Source organism: Pleuronectes platessa, chromosome 14 (genome assembly GCF_947347685.1).
Source record: "Pleuronectes platessa chromosome 14, fPlePla1.1, whole genome shotgun sequence".
Taxonomy (NCBI): Eukaryota; Metazoa; Chordata; class Actinopteri; order Pleuronectiformes; family Pleuronectidae; genus Pleuronectes; species Pleuronectes platessa.
Window position 1 is genome coordinate 12,242,116 of NC_070639.1, and position 19,372 is coordinate 12,261,487.

At 44.6% G+C, this 19,372-nt stretch overlaps 1 protein-coding gene across 4 annotated transcripts in view; it reads left to right on the plus strand.

Annotated features, from left to right (window-relative positions):
• The first annotated feature begins 835 nt into the window (after positions 1-835).
• Positions 836-19,372, plus strand: part of zmp:0000001200 (dedicator of cytokinesis protein 9) — a 72,991-nt gene continuing 54,454 nt past the window's right edge. For 2 of the 4 annotated variants that reach the window (XM_053439491.1, XM_053439495.1), the window contains exon 1: positions 836-1,307. In XM_053439491.1, the coding sequence (XP_053295466.1) occupies positions 1,188-1,307 (120 nt within the window). In that variant the 5' untranslated portion in view covers positions 836-1,187. The remainder of the gene's footprint in view (positions 1,308-19,372) is intronic. The other 2 variants (XM_053439492.1, XM_053439494.1) reach the window with 1 other exon arrangement.

Consider the following 19,372-nt stretch of genomic DNA (forward strand, 5'->3'; position numbering starts at 1 on the left):
GTGTGTGTACACATGTGTACGTACTTTTACAGAAATCTTTGTGAGGACCATTTTTGGCGTATAACCTAAGCCTGAGGACATTACTGGAAATTGAACAGTCCTCAATTTCTGAGGGTGCTTTAAGACGTGATTTTAGGTATGAGGTTAGAATAAGGTTGAGATTAGGGTAAGTATTGGGGTTCGGAGCTAGGGGATAAATTATACCAGTGAGTGTCCTCACCAAGATAGAAATATATGGTGTGTGTGTGTTTGGTCTGGCCTGGGTATTAGTCATGTTGTTGGGATCTAAACCTGTTTACAAAGTCACATGGAGGAAAAAGTAAGTCTTCCGTAATGTTAATCAGGGTTATGCACTTAGTAGCTACGTTTAAAGTTGGAGTTAGTCTCCAGGAATGTATGAAATAATGGAAACACATATTTTTTCCCTCCAACTCACAACTTATAGCACTAAACCTCATATTTGGTGTTAATCAATCACATAAAAGTCTTGTATATTAAATCTGATCTGTTCTGCTTCTATCAACCAACTTGAATAGATGATATTTACCCACTTTTATTCTCTGGTTATTCAGTGAAAATATTCTCTGGTGTAAGTTACAAGCGGTTATAGTCAGAGACGCCACCTGAAACTCAACTAAACATGTTATAACAATGACCCTGTTCTCCAGAGTGGGGATTTTTTGTTGTCATAGGAAAATATTGATTCAGTCATTCATGCGGTTAAATACTCACTGTCCAAAGTCCAGGCTCAGCACGCAGGCACCCACCCACACACACGCACGCACCCACACACACACGCACTCCAGTGGGCCGGCCTCTACGCCGGTAAGGGGCGGAGCGCGGTGAGGAGGCACCCATCAGATCAAACACCTCCTATGTGTCTGTTTGGCGCTGAACGAGCAAACTTGTGGAGAGGAGACTTGTAACATGACAACACGCGGGAGAAGACCGAGCCGAGGAATTACGCTGCACGCGTTGACTTTTTAAAGACGACAACCATGAGACCCGGAGGTGGGAGCGAGGCGACCGCCGCGCCACAACATGACTCAGCTTCAAACTAGCGGTGCGCACCTCTTGTGTGGATCCGAGAGACGGGTAACAAACCGGGGATGAACCCCCTGTAAAGACCTGCTTCCTTCAACCCGGGTTATCGGACGTGTCATTGATGCAAAGTGCTGCGCGCAACGATGGCGACGACTCCTGCTCACCCGGAGACCAGGAAATTTACGCGTGGTCTGGGTAAACCCGGCACCGCGGCTGGGCTCAGGCAGAGCGTCTCGGAGGTGGTGCGGACGTCCGTGCTGATTGTAAGTCCACACCTCCTCCTCTTCCTCCTTAATACGGTGTTATAATGTCTGCCTTAACCGCTGTGCGGCAGGAGGTCACCTGAGTTCTCACGCACGTTGCAGAGGCAGCTGAGTTTGGACCGGCCTGGTGGGAGAACACATGTGGGCTTCATGGTGTGACAAGTACAGGTCAAAGTATGAGTGAGTGACTCTGACCTGCACATGTGAGACTAGTGTTTGTCTGGGACTGAAGAATGGAGTTAGTGGAGATCCATGTGGAATTTTGCTTATATGGCACAATTTTCAAATGCTTTTCTTTGTAGCGTATACAGAGAACATTTGATACTCTCTGCAAACTTTGATCCAAAGCCACAAAGTCACTCCACACCTTCACTTTCATCCTCACTTCTTCCATTCATCCCAAGTGTCTTATTTCCCTGAGAGGCCCTCAAGAATCAGAGCATGATCAAGGTGTTTTGTCCTCTGTGTCTCCGGGAGGCACCGAGATGCCACATTACCTCCTCACAAGGGAAAGCATGTGTCTTGGATTTCACGCTCCAGGCCGTGTCCAGTGACATTGACATAATGCTGAAGTGGACCGTCCACTTTGAGAACATCTGGGTGACGAGGACCTGCACCGTACCTCCTCGGTATCAGCTTTCCACAGAGGAAGAGAGGAGTCGAGCCCTTTGTTGTGTCCGAGTGGGTTTGGGTGTTTGCCCCTTCTCCCTCTGATTGCTCCAGTATTTTCAGGAAGAAGTTGCTAGGTGACTGAAACGCACACCGTCCGGGCGCCTCTGTCAGGGAAATGGAATCCTGAGTCAGGATCCCAGACATCCAACCACACCTTCGCATTATTTATTCATTCTGTCCCTGGTGCACTGCCAGACGCCCTGGGGAAGAGAGCAGGGATGGATACAAGTATGCATGTTGAGAAATCAGCAGGCTGAAGGAGCGCTGAGCAAACTTGAAGTTCTGGGACTTTCCTTTGTGTTTGTATCAGCTGGAGTTCAGCAGTTCATTTGTTTTGGTAAACTTGCGGGCAGAAACTTTTGAATGGGGGATTGAGAAAGTGTTCATTTTGCATAGTTGTCTTCTTGCAAATAGTTGTTGTCATGTTTGGTCCTTTGGTTGGGTTTTGGGATTCTTCTTCATGTCTGACTGTTTGTTTTTCATCGCTTTGTTCTAGTTTCTCATCGTTTCGCATTTCTTTGTGGTGGTGGGGGTTGTGTTGTCTCAGTAATTATATTGTGCGACAATGTGTCCATTTTCTTTGTCTTTGTGGCGTTCCAAGAAGAAGTATCCACACTCCATCCACCGGTTCAGGTCCGTGGGGCCCGTGCCACCTTTCCGCCTTTTGTCTGGCCCCGCCCCTGGATATGTGAGCTATAGGGATGGAGCGTATGGACGGACGTGTTGTTGAGTTCAAGTGTTTGCTGAAGCTTCTCAGTGGGACAAGAATGTTTCTGCACACACAAGCCCTCTGTCCATGCATTTTATAATGAATTCCTGCATGAAAAGTGTACACAGTAGTGGAGGGATGCAGGGACAATAAAGGGAAGATTGTGGCCATCGTCACCCGCTCTGATTCCTGTGATAATCTTTGTTTGACTTGAAACACAAATGTTTCTGTCTTTGAAAGCACACAGAGAAAAGTAACCCTCAGATGATCGTACAGACATATCTATGTATCATGCACAAATTTCAAGTCAAGTGCACTGTGTTGCTTGTGCATTTTCACCGAGACTCACACTGGCCAGAGCCTCTTTGTTTATTGTTTGAATGGAGAGCAGGGAGACGTGTAACAGGCCAGAGCGCTCAGCTGAGCCGTCCCTCTGTGTCCCCCCCACTTCAGCCTGAGAACACTGTCAGCTCCATGACAGCTGTCATCGGCTTTGAATTTGTTTTCGGCACTTAGTTGCAACACAAGACACTTCCCTGCCACCTCTACATTATTTAGACTAACGTGTTAAAGATAATTCCTTCCTGAAACACTTATTTGTTGAAATCTTCTTCACGTCCTGATAACAATTAGTAAATTAAGTTGTCTAAAAAAGAAGAAACAAATGTGGTGTCTGTGGCCTTCACAGTGCTGTAATAATAGAATGGGACACGGAAAAGTCGTCATCTAGGAGTTGCCAGGCAGTGTAGCTTTGTGTGTTTATCACTTTGCAGCTTGTGAGGATGTATCGGTTGCATTTGTAAGTGTAGCCTGCCCTACGTAGCTTTTCCAGGATTACTGGTTGGGTTTTGTTGGGACTTTCTTCAACTGTCCGCTCTCCACGGCCTTCAGACGTCAATAATGCCTCGGCTGTATGGGCATATAACAAATCAATGACAATTGGTTGATGTTTATGTTGTGTGCACAGTGTATGAGGCAGCCGGGGGGGAGCAGTTGTGTAATTGTAATCGATAGTCCTAACTGCCTGCCACCTACTGGTGACGCGCTGAGACCCTGAGTGTTCCTGCCGTGTGCCTGACCCACACATGTGGAGGTGGCCCGCCAGATGGGGGTTATTATGTAGGAGAGATGCCATTAAGTGTCCACGGCAACACACACGCATAACTGACACACTTTGCGACCGTGAGGGAAAGTAGAGCACTGGTGTGTGTTGATGTGTGTGTGTGTGTGTGTGTGTGTGTGAGAGAAACAAACATTACAATGTTGGCAATGCAGACAAACCATCAACAGAGTACACATGTTGCTACTTAGCCTCGTTGTTAGGCATTAAAAGTTTGTGGGAAAAGTCCCATTTGCAGGCTGAGCTGCTCCGACAGGATTCTCTGTGCCTCATGGGAGCGTTTTGTCTTTCTCTCGATGGCCGATGGACAATTTAGATGCTTTCTAATCGGTTTGGCAGGTGAACAGCATTTTTCCCCCGTCTTGTATTTCCTCCCAATCAAAACGTTGAGAAGCCGAGGTCGTTCATCCTCACTTGATGCATGTAAACGCCCCATTTCCAATCTCTTTTACCTGCTCTTACCTGAGCGACCACTTCCTGCATTGCGTGACATTACATTCCAGTCAAACATTGCTGCAGTGGTTTGAAGAGTGTCCGATTTTCTGATTTCAACATCACGAATCATGGCCTCGTCTGCTGCTCTGCAAGTCAAAATACAGTGCGCACTTTTATTCCCCCAGGATTACCTGTGCTTGAGTGTGCTGAGTGTGTCACAGACTTGTTTCAACTCCTAGTTCTGCCTGAACTAGTTTGTGCTGATTATTGGCAGCGATAAAGTCATGTTCTCGCATGACCTGAAAGCTTGGGTTTGTTCCTCATGTCACTCAGCAAAAAATGTGTTTGGTGGATTTCAAGATTCACCTTGAAGAACCGGAATTAGTTGAGTGACTAAAATGGTAAACGTTTGATAACCTCTCATTGTGTATCATTGGTTCTACCAAATTGCAAGAAACTAAAGCGGATGTCATATCGAAGCGGTCATAAGATGTCAGGCCTGTCGATGGTGTGAGGCCGAAGCAGCTCAACCACCCTCTGTACTCCTCGTTCTAAGTATGTTGGTATCAGGCTGCATAAGTTGCCTTTGTTAGTGTGACAGTAAATGCTGAACAACAAACCCAGGGGGGTAGAGATGAGAGCGAGTTCCCCGAACGGGTCAATAATACATGAGGATGCTCTTGTAACCAGTGCACCCATTAAAACGCTCTCTCTTTCCTCTGCTGAGGATTGCATGAGCACACAACTTTGATACCACTGGGTATTCAATTCCAAACGAAACTTTCCCCGCCTCTCAAATTGGAATGTTACTTTTCAACACGATTGAAGCAACAGCAGCAAAGTTCACTTCCTATATATGTTTTTTTGTTATTTTGCTAATTTTGAGGGCTAAACGATTGAAAACTAGAGCAGTGCCTGTTCTAAACCTGCCTGGTTGGAACAGGTTGTTTGGCCTGGGGTGGCAGCTTTGTGAAACTGTAAAATTGACCTGCAGAAAAGCAATTGCAGTAAGTGAAGAGCGGCTGCAGGACTCGGCCGGCAGAATCCCAAAGCTGCACCTCCACTCAGTATGCAGATCTCCGAATGGTGAATCAGCTGGCGTGAACGCACTAGTTAAAGTGCTCGACTAGTGCTATCGATCAGTCCCAGTCCCAGACGCCACTGCTTTAGAGCTCTGGTCTCCTGTTTATTCAAAGTGTCCAAATCAGAACATTCAACACTGCACTTCCTCAGGACCTTTTAAAAATACACATGCCTCCTGTGAAGCCGATAATATGAGCGGTTCTCCAGATATTTGAGCCACAGACACAGACAGATATTTCTGGGATTATAAGATCGATAACTGAAAGATTTAGGTTTTTTTTCAGTTTTCGGAGAAGGAGAAGTCCTGGTGTGGTATATTCAGATGACTTGTTGTCATGTGGAAACTTGGGCACAGTCCCTTCTACCTAACAACCATGGAGACGAGACACACCAGCTGTTAGAGAGTTTATGGTCTCTAAATTTTTTTAAGTGAATGTGTAAATGCATCCCAAAGTAACCGAAGTGGAAAAGTTTCAACTCTGCAAGAACCGAGCACTGAGCAGTGACACATTGTTTGCAAGGCTTCAAGGAAAGTGAGAAATGAAACACACCCATCAAACTCACAATAAAATTTGGCAGTTGTGGTTTGAATCTAAACCAGATTCGCCACTTTCTCAGTCAGAGAAACTGGAGAGAACTCCTCAGCTGAGCACGTATCAGGATAATATAGAGCACTCTGTCAGGAACCGAGAAGATGTCCTCCGTCCGGCTCCGGCCGAGTCTGGTCGGTGCACATAAATCCTGCGGTAACCAAGCCAACGCAAATGATCCGGCGGCCAGACAGACAGATTTGGTTCCAGCGCAAATGAAAACTGATTAAACATCATGGACATGAAGAGCACTCAGCTTATCTCTGTGGGACAGCTGTTGCTCAATTGCCTCATTGTGCCAGAAATATATTTCATCACTTTCAAAATAAAGAGAGTTAAATGTGAACGTCAATCAAAGGCTGAATCCAAATTATCCTTGTATCCAATGGGCGGCGCTATAACTGAATATTGTTATATAGATGATTTCTGGCAGAGACTTTTATCAAACACACACAGTTTGGAGCAGCCTGGATGATAGGCTTGAGTTACATCATACTTCCTGGTCCATGGCAAACAATCTAAACTCATGTGCTACCTTGGCATCATACCATTTTACAAATGTGGCATCATCAAGTTCTTGAGGCTTATCTGACCAACTGTAGGTGGCATCCACGTCTGTGCTCTGATTTCATGGTTGTTACATAATGTTCTCATTTTTTATTGGCATTTCCACTCAGCAGCTGTGCTCTGGTAGAGTATTGTATGTGAAGATGGATGTCTGAGTTGTTTTACATTTGTTTTTCGTTTCACGGAATAGAGGAATAGTCACTGGCACCTTGAGTTAAGTCTCCGAACTCTTTCCATCCTGCCCGAGCGGGAAGTGCCCATAACTTCCTGTCTTTCATCTGCGTGTGGGAGAGCAGGGGCCTGTCTTTTCCTAGATAGAGCAGGTTTCCTGTCGGCTGTATTTGGGCTGAGCAGAAGTTTCGGGCAGGGCTCGCTCTTGAACCGCCCACTCCGTCTGAGCGCTCTGCCTGATGGAGCACGGCTGTTTTGGAGTTAGGAGAGGTTACCATAACAAAGTGACTGCCGAGGAGCGTGGCCAGTGGGTGTTTTCCTGTCAGCGAGTGTATGTGCGACAGCGCTCTGGACGTGTTCTACACTCACCTCCAGGGAACACGTGAATTCCCCAAATTCCCCAAATCCAACAGGACTTAACTTGCCGGTTCCAGTTTTCAATTATTCATAATACAATGCTGACAATGGAGGTGTTTCTCTGTGTCCCGTCATGGCTTGTTGCTGAGGAGCAGTATGTTTTGATGAAGGCAGGAATCATTTCTCTGCACCTCTGACGGCTTGTTTGTCTTTGGCGCTCTCTCATTCATCCAAATGGAGACTAGTGCGGCGCCACTGGGTGGTCGCTGTTACAGAAGCATCCCAGCGTTCCTTTTAATAAGCTCCCTTCATACATTTAGAACATCACTGCGAATCCAAGTTCCTGTCACACTTGGACAGGAACTATGGAGCCACGGATGCAGTACATTATCATCAACAAATTAGCAATCAAGTGGGACATCGGTTTGCTTCCATCCTTCAGGCCATTAACGTTGCTATTTTTGAGTCAGCAGGGCACAAACACACACACACACACACACACACACACACACACACACACACACACACACACACACACACATCTACGTGCATCTGTGCAAGACTTACTGATCCTCAACCCCTCTGGCTTTCATTCTCCTCTGACTGTTATGTGGTTAATCTCGTTTGTCTTTCTCTGTAAACTGATAACAACTCCGCCATCATCATCATCTCTGATGCAATAAGCAACAGAGGATTTGAATGAAGAGAATAGAGATTGAAGTTTACAAATGACTGTTGGGTATCTTTGAAGTCCGGCTGCAGAAGAGATTGTAGCCATGCTGGCAGCACGAGTGGTGATTATTGGTCAGTCCACCCAAATCGATGCAGGGCGCCTAACTCCTACAAGGCCCATTTGTTCCCTTGCATTTAATAAAGCTGCACCAAATTGCTGACCAAAATATTCCTGTTTTTTTTCCTCAATGTCATAAAAAGTGAGGAAAAATCTACCCCCTTGTCTGGATCTAAAAACAATATTCAATGAGTTTTTTTTTCTTGGGCCATGTCCCGTCCTTACACTTTCAAACCTGTTGAGTGGTTTTTGCATAATCCTCCAATCAGAAACAAACCAACAAACAAACTGGCACAGACAGGGGAAACAACATAACCTCATTATCAGAGCTAAATATCTTGATAACTAATAGATAGATTGCAATAATATTAGAGACGTATATTTCAATCAGACAGATGTTGATGATCACATGGCTTTTCGTCAGTGCTAAATATCTTCCTTTAAAGAAAGTCTTGAAACTGAATGAGTTTGATTTCCACGAAACTTGGTGGAAGGATGAGGTATGGGTCAGGAAAGAATCCATAACATTTTGGTGTAGATCTGGATCAGGGGAAAGATTCAGGAAATATCTTTCTCCTTCCTTCAAGTGTGAGTTAGGACATTTTCAAATATTTTCCTGATTTTCCCAGGGAATAATTTTGGCGTCATTAAAAAAAACAACCTGTTCAATTGAAGAGAAATGCAGTATGTAAATTGAAAGTGGACACTGCTCCGCCTGCCATCACTGATTCATTCACTTTGCGAGCGGTCACCCAGAGCATTAACCATGAGGTGACACCGGCCTAAAGCACCACACGCACCTGATCCACAGATTAAGCTCATCGGATTTAAGCCCTGAGAAGCACTACAACACTCCTGAGTGGAGACCGAGCAACACATCCATGTTGGCTGCTGGAGAAATGTCTAGAAAGAGCAGACTAACGACTTGCACATTTCCTTTTAAGTTCTTGTGTGTCTGTGCATTATTTTTTTCTGAGGGGCCTCCTCAATTTGTCTATAAAAGTATCGTTTTCCTCCCATTCCTCACTGCAACTGACCATTAACGTGTAATTGGCGGGATATGCTGCTACCGTAACAGGAGATTGAAGGGTGCTCTGCCGAATAACACACGTGGCCTTGTCATTATTTTTTTTCCTCGCTTGATGGATGGCATTTTCTCCGTTTTTGAGTCGCTGCCAATAATAGGATTTGCTCTCTGCTCTATGTGGAGCATCGCTCTTCTGCTGGATGAGTGTGGGGTTGACGTGGTTCTTTGATGTGCTGTAACCGTATGCTACACTCCAGCGTTGTTTGAACTCTGATACCCTTGATGAACATGAGTTATTGTACTAAAAGTGTTATTTTTAGCCATGCCAGTGGCGTAGCTCTATAGGTGTAGAAACGTCAGTCCATTATTCTGTCGGTTCACTATAAATATCCAAGCAACTGCTGAATTTATTGTCGTGGGACTTTGTTCAGACGTTAACGTTCCCAGGGATGGATATAGCCATGCTGTGGAGTCAGGACATTTTCCTGAAATGTTGTATATGTGAGAAGGCAAAAGTGTGAGTCGGTTGCTCCACACATTTTCTTGAACTTTTCCTGCCAGCCCCCCGGAACATACAGAAATGCAGATTCAGACATGAAACTGGAAGAATAGAAATTTCGCAGGATGAAAAGATGGTGCCATACTCCCTCAACTTGCAAAAGACAATTTGACAGACAATGACATGTCGTTTGGCTGTAAAACAAAAACACAGCACCCTCGTCTCAATCCTCTGGAAATGCTCCTGTTCTTGTGAACGTGTCCGACCCGACAATCTACTGCTGCGTTCTTCATAGAGGAAAGACAATCTTCAGAAAGTGTTTGGACCAAATTTTCAAGATATTTTCTGGAATTCATGTCTGAAAACGTCTCTCATGACTTTGGCGATCCCCTTTCTTTTACCGTAACGTTCAGGAAAAGTTAATATTTGTGAAATATGTCCAGCACATATACAATTTCCAACTTACAAGTTCTAACTTTCTATTTGTCCAACACTTTGCTTAAAATGAATAAAGAGATAACAGTTAATGAACACATTTTCTGCTTTGGTTCTTTAGTCTGTTCTGTGTGACTAATGTGACTCCCTGGGTTTAGTGTCAGGCTGAAGGCCCACTCTCTGTAGGTTGATCTGCTTTGGAAACTGTATCTCTCCTTCTGTTCCCTCCAACTTCGCGCTGACCTCCCTTTCACACTCCCCATGCAGATCACACCAGGATCAGCTGCTCTCGGATGTGGCGAAACACAGAGGGATGGATTAGCATACAATTAGCCCCACACAAAAGCCAGTTTCCCATTGAGATTTAGAGCTAATACCTGTATAAAGGATTCATGAATAGCATGAAAACTGACCCGATTAAAAGTTTTACAGTTAAAATACCACTGGAGGCAGATATTAGGTTTGTTTTTGACTGGAATAGTAATGATTGTTAAGTGTTTCTTTCCTCTGCATTGAAGATGGAGGGCTTCTGTCGGGAACTACTTAACATTCCCGCTCCGTGCTGCGATCTGACCGCTATCACACTGCACCGATGAAATTGAAAGTTACTATTGACGCTGTTATCGTTCATCTGGGATTTCCCTGAAAAGTTCAGGCCACTTATTCCAGTCCACCGGGGCAGCCGAGCCGAGGCGGGTAAACGCAGCGTTGTGTAAACAGATAGAAGTCAGAGGTTCCTCAGCGTGGCGTTAACCCTGCCCCGTGACGTTTCCCACAGTGCCTGCTGTTTGCTTAATTAAACCGGAGTTTAAACCTCTGCACTCCTCGGCGCTCGCTCTCTGTGCAGCGTGCGGATGGGACCTGCCGCAGCCCGAGGGGATAAACTGTAATGACTTCTCACCAGTGCCGGCCGCATAGTTGACATTCCTCGCTCTCACACGCCGTAGGCCGGAGGGGGCGGGAGCGGGAGGGGCACCACCTACAGAGGGTGGGGCTGAGGAGAGCGTGGTTTTGGAGGCAGGGTTTTCATCCCACCTTCTGAATTTCTATATAAACTTAATTCTGTTAAGAAATTCTCCCGACCTCCAAGGCCTCTCCTCCGACTATTACATTCAACAAAGATAAAATGCTAATATATATGTATAAATATAAAAAGATTAGGGTTAAGCAAGATGTGCTACTTCTAATGTCGTTATAAGCTCTTCACTCTAAAGGTTTCCATCCTCTGTCTCCTCTAAAAGGTCGGTTGTGAAATGCCTGATGAGACTGGAAAGAAGAAATAACACAATATTGCTGCACAGATTGGTTAAATATATTATATTGGTTACAGCACAACGTTCAGACAAGTTACTCAATGCAAAATGAATTTTCATGAGTTGCCCATTCAAGAAACATTTACATGAAACACTGAGCTCCCTCTTATTTTTCTTTTGAAAGCCGAAACGAGCCCATTGTGCGCCCTCAGCCCACGATAAACAACTGAGCTCTGTATAGAGCGACAACTTCACTTGAGGTTTGAGGCCTTTTCTACATTCAAATTCAGTTCGCCTGCTCTTGTGTCAGCTGACATTCAGAAAAACGAGACGAAGAAACACCCAGACAATCGCTTGAAGACATTAATGGGAGTGTTACGCAGGAGGAAGTCATGTGACCTCGCTGATAACTGTTTGGTTTTTCTGTCAGAGTCTGTAGCTACAGCAGAGATGGAGCTCTCCTCCCCACTGTTTATGTTTGCTCCCTGTTTGTTTTGCAGGGATTTAACATGAGGAGGCAGGGCTGTACTGAGTGTGCTGCTGTGCTACCGCAAGGTCCCTGGCCTGGAGGGATAAATAAAGTTAGCGCTGTGGTGTTGATGGAGGGGCAGCGTCGCCGCCGTGCGCCTGAAGGCCTGTTTTTAATCCCACTTGTTTGTGATGGCGGTAAACAAAGCGATCCTGGACCCTGAACAGTGCACCGCTGACACTCAGCCTCGTGTCATGTTGTACTGAAGTGGCTGAAAACAGGCGCCAGGACGGTGAGCGCTTTGAAGACGCAGGATCACATCCCTGTTCTTCAGCGTGCACACCGCCTCGCAGATAAACAGCCCCAATGTCCCTGACTTGACTTAATCTCCAATTAGAGACTCCACTCGTCAACCCCCACTCACAGAGCAGTGTGCTGAATCTACTACAACCATCTGATTGGCTGCGATCAACGTTTGTGTATCGGAGATAACCCGAGAAAGTCCATTGACAATCCTTCTGCGTTGTTACAAAAATATTTCACACGTAGTATTGCGCGACAAATGAACCTCCTGAGCCATTTTTGAACTTGTATCGATGGATTCTATTTGCAGCGATTATTCATTTTTACTCACTTAAGACTCACAGAAATGTCAAATCCATCTTAGTTGCCATAGCAGCCACCCTGCTCATTGAGGCCTGATCCGTGAGGCAAGTTAAATCTCACAAAATGGCAACAACAGGGTTAGGATCAGGAGCAAATAATGAGATTTCTTTCTTCTTCCTGCCATGACAGAGTTCTTCTGCACCGTGTGTGAGGGGCTGGTTTGAAAAAAGTGAAAAGTGACGGACACAAAGCGTGCAGTTCAATATTGACTGCCCAAGTGGAGCTGTTCTAAAACAGGGATGTATCCCATACCATGTGTTTCCTCCGTCAGGAAGGGTGGGGACCTCTGAGAGGGGGGTGTCGGGGCGCAGCTTGTGGCTCGGTCACTACCAGAAAATGTGGCTCCAACAGGAAGAAGGCGGTGAACCACTCCTGGATTTTTTTTAAAGCCAGACCCACGTGTGTCAAGCAAAGAAAAATATCCACATGGATGATAAAACACTAATGACAACAGTTTTAGTTTTTCATTGTTTGACTAAATTCATCCTAAAAACTAGAGTGCACATTTATTGCATCAGTGTATTATGCACAATTGGAGTTCGCTGATTTACTGGATGCAACTGGTATTTGAGGTACAAATTGGTAACCATCCATTATCCATAACACTGGAGCAAATCACAGCAATCAAAATCAAAGCAATATTAATACATAATTTGCCTCTGGGGATCTGGAATCTGAATCCGGAATCTCTATCCTGAGATAATTATGGCTAATGAATGTTTATGGATTAAATAACCTGATAAGTATGTCTTTTAGGGCTTATCTACCAAATTCAGTCAAAACACAATCCAAAATTTATATTTAATATTTATCACATTACTCTATTGCTGTCCTGGTTATTGATTTTGTATTTAATATCACCTTCTATTAAGATTTTATCAAGATCTTTTATATATTATCTATCTCTACATCTGATATTGATGCTGTTTGGATTGTAAATCATCTTCCTGTATCTGCACAATGCAAACATGATCTGTGTCCACCGGAGCCGCCGTGTGCGACCGCCTCTTGTAGCAGCTGTCCATGGCCTCTGGGGAGCTGTGTGGCACCGTGTTACAGCTAAACCCACTGCCACTCTACTGGTGCAGGTGCACGGACATGCGTTCATCTCCGTCCTCCGTCCTCCGTTTCCCTTGATTGTCAGCAGCGCTCATTGAACCGGGCTCAAGAGGATTTCCACTGATTACAAACAAAGAGCCTATAGTGAGATTAGCTGATCCTTAAGGGTTCCCAAAGTCCTCCCTCCCCACCCAGTTATCCCCCACTCGCTTCTCCCTGCAGCGCAGCATCGTCGAGCCACCACCAAGCCAGAGAGAACTCTGTTTGTCTTGAGTTATCTTGTGTTAATCTAACCTTTTATCTAAATTACCTGTTTTCTGCCTTGTTGTGCTCTCCTAGTGCCGCGCCCCTGTTTGTCCTTGGTTCCACTTTCACATCAAATCCTGTTTGATGCTGATCTGCGGTTTAGAGGCTGTAAAGATTAATCTCTCATCTCAGACTGTGTTTATACTTCCCTCCCAGAACCCCCTATAGGTTGGATAACGATAAGTTCCCAGCGTTCTGCTGTGTTTCCCTCACCTGACTCTTTCTACACACTCCAGCAGTGAGATGCTCAGTATCATGCTCCTGTGTGGCCGAGTTGAAAGTGAGGGAGCTGCAGTTTAATCAGCTCAGTCTAACTGGCTTTCAATGTGGGATATTTGAGTAGATCTCGGTGCGGACCATCTGTTGGACAAGATTTTCTTCTAAGGCTGATTGATATAATCTTAAATCTGCTCCCAACCGAAAGCAAAGCACCTGGATTAATCGTTAACTGCTCATTGCTTCGATTTGTTATTAAAAAGTCATTTAATGTTTTATCTCCCTGTTGATGACTGATAAGAAGTATTTATTATTAACTGGTTTTTCAACAATGTCACCTGACATCCTGCAGTAAATGTTGAGTGACTCATCAGACCCCGTTTGTGCCTCTCATTCCAGTTAAAACACACGGTTAAGCCACAGCTTTCTGAATAATAAACACCCAGTGACCAAGAAGGTTGTTTAACAGTAATCATCTCTGTTCTGAGGCTGTTTTTTTGATTTTGACACAGAAATAATTCGCTTGTGCTTTTCTATTGTTGTTTCTGTTTATCTGGATAACGCAGAAATTGAAAAACGGGTAAAATGGAATATGTTTTGATCCGAAACATTGGATGATGAGTCTGTAAATATGTAAATAACCGTCTGGGTGATGCAAAGATTGCTGGGTATTTACTTTGCTGAAAGTATAGGTATAACTCTGTGAGACTAATGTAGTGGTTTTAGATTAGTTGCAAAACGATGGTCTGCAGTTTAAATAAATGTTCATGCAAGACAGGCATATCTTTATATGTTATTCATTTATGACACAGCGTAATAATATTTCCTCCCAAGTCTTTGTAAAAAGCAGTGTGCTGTCATGAGACATGTACAGTTGAACTTAATGAGTTACTAATTAATCGTTCATAATTAATCGATTACTTATTAGTTTAGAAAATAGACAGAATATTGTCTGAGACCTACATAATGTTACATTTACGAAGTTGAACCTCAGTATGTGTCAGTAGCACACGGACCACACTGAGAATACAGTGAACTCACTGAGTGTTGTACGTCTGTGGTTCATTCACACTTTTTCAAACTGCTGGACTAACTGAATGTAGCTGATGGCCTCATGTCAGGCCAGTGTGGGCTTGTTTCACGATCTCTAAGCTCTCAGCTTCCTGCCTGCGTGTCGGAGCCTGACCACCATGACACACTGACTCCAAAAACCCCTTCACACCTGGGCACCAGCCACTGACCCAGTGAGGGTTGTTTAGACCAAACGGTTGTCACCACAATGTGCGATGACACACACACACACACACAGGAGTGATGACAGCTTGTCATGAAGGCAACATTTTTTCTCCCTGTGCAAACCCTGCTACCTGGATATTTAGTTTTTCCTGACGCATGGTGGTTTAAAGTGTCAGCCTCGTCATCTCTGCCTCGTGTGTGTGTCTGTATGTGTGTGTGTGTGTGTTTTATCTGAATGGAAATACCGTTAGCTGGCCTCTTGTAACTCTCGCTTCCTTTACAGTCCAATTTGTATACGGTCACCTCTTCTTCCACTATAGTGTCTCCAGTGTGTGGAGTGATTGTTTCCACACTGAGCTGCTGGAAATATCACGCATGTGACAAAACAATGTCCGCATTATACTAATGAGAGCAGGAAGGAAAGTGCTGCCGGGTGTTTCTATAGGCTATGGTGTCACACAGCAGCGGTGTAGACACTGCAGGGAGAACCATCACTTTCTGAATCTCCAGTGAATCGGAGTGTTTTTAACGAATAATCCACAATCAGGGGAGGTTTTTATTCCTCAACATCAAGTCTTATTTCAAGCTGATTTAGATTGTGTAAAAACCTGTGTGCATACTCTGCCTGCAGGGGGCAGTAACATCATTCATACACTCGGGCTTTCCCACCTTTCACTTCTCAGGAGGGGTCTGCAGTGCTCCACACTGTTTCATGCATGGTGAACAGTATTTGAAAAAGCTATTTTAAGCTTTCAGATGAAACATGATCCGAAATTAAGTTGTTTAATCATTGTTTACATTTCAAATTCTCCCCTGTGGTTGTTTTATTGTGTGATCTGCAGAGACCAGCAGTTATTCATTTATTTACAAACCTGAAGTCAAGGCAGCTGCGTGTTTTTGCTCGTAGGTAATTTTGCAGCGAGATCAGTTTTGTGGTGAACTGGCTTGTTTGAGTAAGCAGGTTTTCTTTTTTTAATGAGATAAGTTTTTGTTGTGTTTATTGAGGCCAAGGCACAGTTTGGCAACAGTAAGTTTGAGTTTGACTGCCGGCCCTCTGGGCTTGGCACTGCCTCTGAGCTGGTGCTGCGGCGGAGGAAAGACACAATTTCGATTTGCAGCATCTATTAACAAGAACCTGACTCCACCCCAGCAACTCTACTCGATCCCCGCACACCCCACAGAACTGCATACTGATGCAGATTCATGGTTGGCACGTTTTTGTGTACATACTCTCTGATTTGCGCACGTGCCTTCCGTGCAACGTATACTTATTCTGCACCACTACAAAGCAAAGGAAGTGGTGCCTCTCAGGGAAAATGGGCCATTTTCTTCTCCTGGGATAAATAAACCAAACCAAAAATACCAAGTGAAAAGGAAGAGGATGTGGCCCCTGTTGTATTTGTTTTGTACCATTTAAAGACGGACAGGATAACCTGGGTTTCAGCTCCAGGTCAAACAGAGACTGGAGTTTAATCAGTGCAGTCCATGCAACAGACTGTTTGGACAATGACTTGACTCCACACTCACTCCTTTGTCTCCTGTGTCAAGTATTTTGGGCTTGTGCTGTAAACTCGGTATCTAGAATGTGTAGTACTTGGCTTATTTAAATTCCAGGCCTATATGTGTAGCCCACCTACACGTGTAAGGCCCCCAAATAACTTTTCTCTTTACTCTTTCTCTTAAAATAAAACCCCTGAGAAACCATTTCAAATTCTTACTCCAACCTGTCACGGGTTAATGGTTCTCCTGGCTTTGTGCACCTATAATAAAAGTCGTATTCCTCCCACTTGTGTTTTTGAATCTTGGAGGAGGTCAGCATTACTCTCACCGCGAATGCCCACAAACTCTCCGCAGCTCCGGAGTTTTGATTGAGTTCGAAGGAAAGTGGGCAGCGAGAGGCGGCTTTGTCATGACAGGGTTTACACACATCAGCAGGAAACAGCCACTTCCTTTTTGGTGTCCCCGGAGAGCTCCACATGGGAGCCAGACGGTTTTATCGGGCCTGCACATTTGGGTGATGTCACGGCAGTGCACCACGTTGTGGCCTCTCTCTGCAGAAACGCACATACGTCTCCCCGCAGAGCCCCACAGCATGGAAACCCGAACAGCTGTGGACCTGACCTCCATCGTAGCGAGGGGGCTCCTCAGATGAGATTCCAACTCCTCCTGAACTCCGCTTCACTCCTCCTAGACACGCAGGGACATTTCTGGCTTTGTCGGCTTGTCCGACCAGTCGGCATATAACTCATGACATGTTGATCCCCTCCTTATACACATGTGCCGACTTTGATGTCTTTTAATTTGACTCCACCCATCACTTGCTGTTAACAGCTTGAAACTACTGCATTTCTACAAGTGGTGTTATTCTGCGGGACACTGCAGGCGAGTGATGGCGTCCATATGTGGAGATGTTGTAACCGGAGTCAGTGAAACCAGGTGGAGAAGAGAAAACAGTCATTTAATTTGCGGTTTTACCAATGAGAGAGAGTCAGTGTGGTGACCTGACATCACTGCTGTGTTACATACAAACACATCAGTGTCTCTGGGTCTGTGGTCACTTTGTACATCTGTGAACGTTACTGGAACAGAGCTTTCTCCGTGAAGCAGATGGAGCCGCGGTAGCAAAGTCCTGCTGATTCTCGACTAATCGCGAGTAAGTCTCAGCCGTGTGTTTCAACCCGTTTTTATTGCATCCAAATTTCTGGCAAAACACTGATGGAAGAACTACCTACAATGACCGAAACCATCCTTGACAAAAAAATCATTTGAAGTGTACTTTGGCTTTTTAGTTTTGTCCCCCTCCATTAACATGTAGAAGGAGGCGGGACTTTATGACCTTTACTGCAACCAGGTAGAAATGGAGATGCTTTGGCTTCACTTTTCTGAAGCTGTCATGTCTGGCAGGCCTCCCTTCATGCACTGTGTGGTGCCACAGTTTAAGCCACTTTCAAAAATACTTCTTTCAATATCAACTGCTAAAATAAAAGAACAATTTAAAAATGCAGAAACCTTTAGACATATATTTAAATATTTAGTCATATATTTAAATATTTATATTTATATTTATATTGATATGTGCTGGATACTTGATGTGTAATCTGAAGAGTTCAACAGTCAACAGCATTATCTGCACTTTATAGGGGTCATGCTTAATACCATGCCAGGATGTGTAGCCCGCTGCAGAGAGTGAAGCCTCGCTGTCCACTAACAAGAGCAACATTAATCCGTGCCGCTCCACGGACGCGACTCTGTTCCCCGGCCGCCTCTTATCTCCTGTGCAGCTGCTGCAGACTGGAGCAGAGCTGTGCAGCTTCCACTTCCCACAGAGGATGCTCACACATGAACTTCCACAGATTGACCCTTGCTGTTCCTTGAACACTTTAACCCCCCCCTTCTCCCTCTCTACCCGTCGCTGCGCAGCAATGCCTGCAGCTCCAGCTCATGATTTAGCATGGCCGACACAGTCCGACTGTGTTCTGCTGGAGGCTGCAGCGCCACTTCATCTGTCAGACATGCACAGAATCGACGTCCTCAAGCCGAACACGGCCACTGGAATGTGTTCCATGTCAGGCACTCGTATATTTTATTTCATATTGCTCATAACGAGGCAGTGTGTCAATGTGTAGCTTCTGATGTAAAGGATATTTTTACTTTTCTAACAATATTAATAGTTGTGAGGCGGCTTGTTGCAGATGGTGCTGTCTGGCTCAAAGCCAGTAGAAAGTACCACCGCTACAGTTAATGATTCAGCGATCTCTCCATGTAATCTTAATAATTCATACCCAATGCAGGGTACAGTACAACTCAGGGAAACCTGGGGCATTTAACCTTTTCTTAGCATTGTGCCTCTTTTTTCTCCATTGAATATGGCAGTGGTTCAAACCTGGGATGTGCTCATTACATGGGTTACATATCCAACGTTAAACATTTAATAGATCTTCATTGTTACTGTGCAGGTACAAAGACATTCGTGGAGCAGGCATGTAGATGCTTAATTAGGTAACACACACGAATTTAGACTTTAAAGTAAAGGATTAAAAAAAAAGAAACTACAACAAATTTTAGAATAGAATGAAATATATGTTAAAAAAAATCTGTATATCAAATAAATAAGGGACTGATCTCCTTGAGATGCATTAAATCTGTCTTAGCTCCTTGTGGGCATTTCAATTTTTACTGCCCACAGATTTAGGTTACACAGAAATCCAAATGTTTCACTTGTAGTTTGATCTCTTTCTCCCTCGCTTCTTACGTTAGACCCTTGAAATTGGAACTCATGCACGCTAACAAGTCACCTGTTTGGGGGTTATTCTGCTTTAGTTGTTAAGTGCCAAATATAGATTCACATTTAACATAAAAAACATATTGTGTAAAACCTAATTTGTAATGCCCCTCTTCTGCTGCA